This window comes from Plasmodium relictum (assembly GCF_900005765.1).
Source record: "Plasmodium relictum strain SGS1 genome assembly, contig: PRELSG_00_v1_353, whole genome shotgun sequence".
Lineage (NCBI taxonomy): Eukaryota > Apicomplexa > Aconoidasida > Haemosporida > Plasmodiidae > Plasmodium > Plasmodium relictum.
In genome coordinates, this window is record NW_021628569.1 from 1 (window position 1) to 1,784 (window position 1,784).

The 1,784-nt window shown below is 22.8% G+C and overlaps 1 protein-coding gene across 1 annotated transcript; it reads right to left on the reverse strand.

Annotated features, from left to right (window-relative positions):
- Positions 1-709: 709 nt before the first annotated feature.
- On the reverse strand, positions 710-1,417 carry PRELSG_0025650 (hypothetical protein; the record flags this gene model as incomplete). The annotated part of the gene is made up of 1 exon (XM_028675434.1): positions 710-1,417. The coding sequence occupies one exon, from the start codon at positions 1,415-1,417 to the stop codon at positions 710-712; it is 708 nt and encodes a 235-aa protein (XP_028531141.1).
- Positions 1,418-1,784: the final 367 nt, after the last annotated feature.

The following is a 1,784-nucleotide window of genomic DNA, read 5'->3' on the forward strand; positions in this document are numbered from 1 at the left end:
ATTAAAAGAGGCAGTAAAATTTAACTCAGATTAAATAGTATGCATCATAAGAAAACTATATATATATATATAATAAAAGCAAGTATATATATATATATATATATAAGTGTATACTTAGTTATACATTCTCTTTATTAATTTGTTTGTTTAATACTCTAGCAAAGTCATTAAGCGGGCAATTAATAAATCACGTGTCTATTAAAAGATGCAGTAAAAATTTAAATCAAATTAAATATTATGCACCATAAGAAACCATTATATATACAATAAAAAAAATTACATATATATTTAAAAACATATATTTATTTATACATTCTCTTTATTAATTTGTTTGTTTAATACTCTAGCAAAGTCATTAAGCATCCAAATAATAAGTCAAATACACACCCTTATAATAACTAAATTAGCACGTATATTTATCCATTCTATTTATTAGTACGAATATTTAAGACACTGTAAAGCATTCAAACGATCAATTACTAAGCAAGCTTTCTCTGGATCCATAAGCTTCATCTTCTAAATATGCATCATCTGCTTTCTTTTCTTTTATAGAATCCAATCTTTCTGTCCTTGATTCATCCCTTCCATGCTTGAATCCAAGAAAAAAGGACTGTAATTCATAATAAACAAATATGTTAAAAATTTTTTTATATTGAATATATTTTAATAGAAAAAATAACTATAAGAATATAAAAGAATCCATGTATTTTTAAGTATTATTTTTTACTAAAATAGAAAAAATGAGAAAAAGACAAAAAAACATAATTAAGATGTATTCCGTATTAAAGACATTGAAGATCGGTTTTATATTGTATTGACGACAAGTATCTGTTACATTTTTACAAAGTTTCTCTACAATTGGATTTTCAATTGCAGTATTGCACTTCGTAAAAATAGGGTCACAAAAAGAAATCAGTTCTCTTTGGAAATTTACATCTCTTTGAGCAGCATTTACAGGATTAAGATACAAAGCAATAATTGGTATTATATAACTCATAAAATTTTTTTTATTTAAACGCATTTTCAAATTAATGTTATACGGAAATATTGCACTTTTAAATAAATTAAAATGGTGCAAAGTCTTGAGAGTTCTGATTATTCCATTATTAAAGGAAATGAAATCTGTATCTAGAATATAAGATGAAATATATATGGATGTAGGCAAAATTATTGTAATTTTATTATCCTCATCATTAATCTTTTTCTTTATTGTACCTAAGGATCTTAACATTTCATCTTTACGAAAAGTAAGTGCATATGTATTATCTATATCATCATCTGATATATCACTATTTTTTTGTATATAATCACCTATAGAAAATTCATTTGATTTTGTAGATGCATGTGAAATGCATAAATTCCTTTCAAATTCTGTCTCTTTCCACTGATTAAAATTTGATTTTTGTATCACTTCCATTGTTTTCTTATTTGTTAATGTGCTATTTGCTACTATTTACTTCAATTTTTTTAATGCTTTTTGCTTATAATAAAAATATATGTGCATAATACACTATAATAGAAATTATAAATTAATCTTTTAAAAAAAATTAATGAATTTAAAAGAGTTTTAATTTAAAAAAAAAAATTAAGTTCCAAAACGTATATATTTAGACATATATTGATAAGTTTAAATTTTATCTCATACTACAAGAACATTAATGTTCCCGTGCTAAAAGAGTAGCCAAATATTTATAAATAAAGTAATATATTTCCTTCTATTGCTTTATAGTATGATTTTAATGAAAATTTATAGATAACAAATAGAATTGTAGATGTTAAAGTAA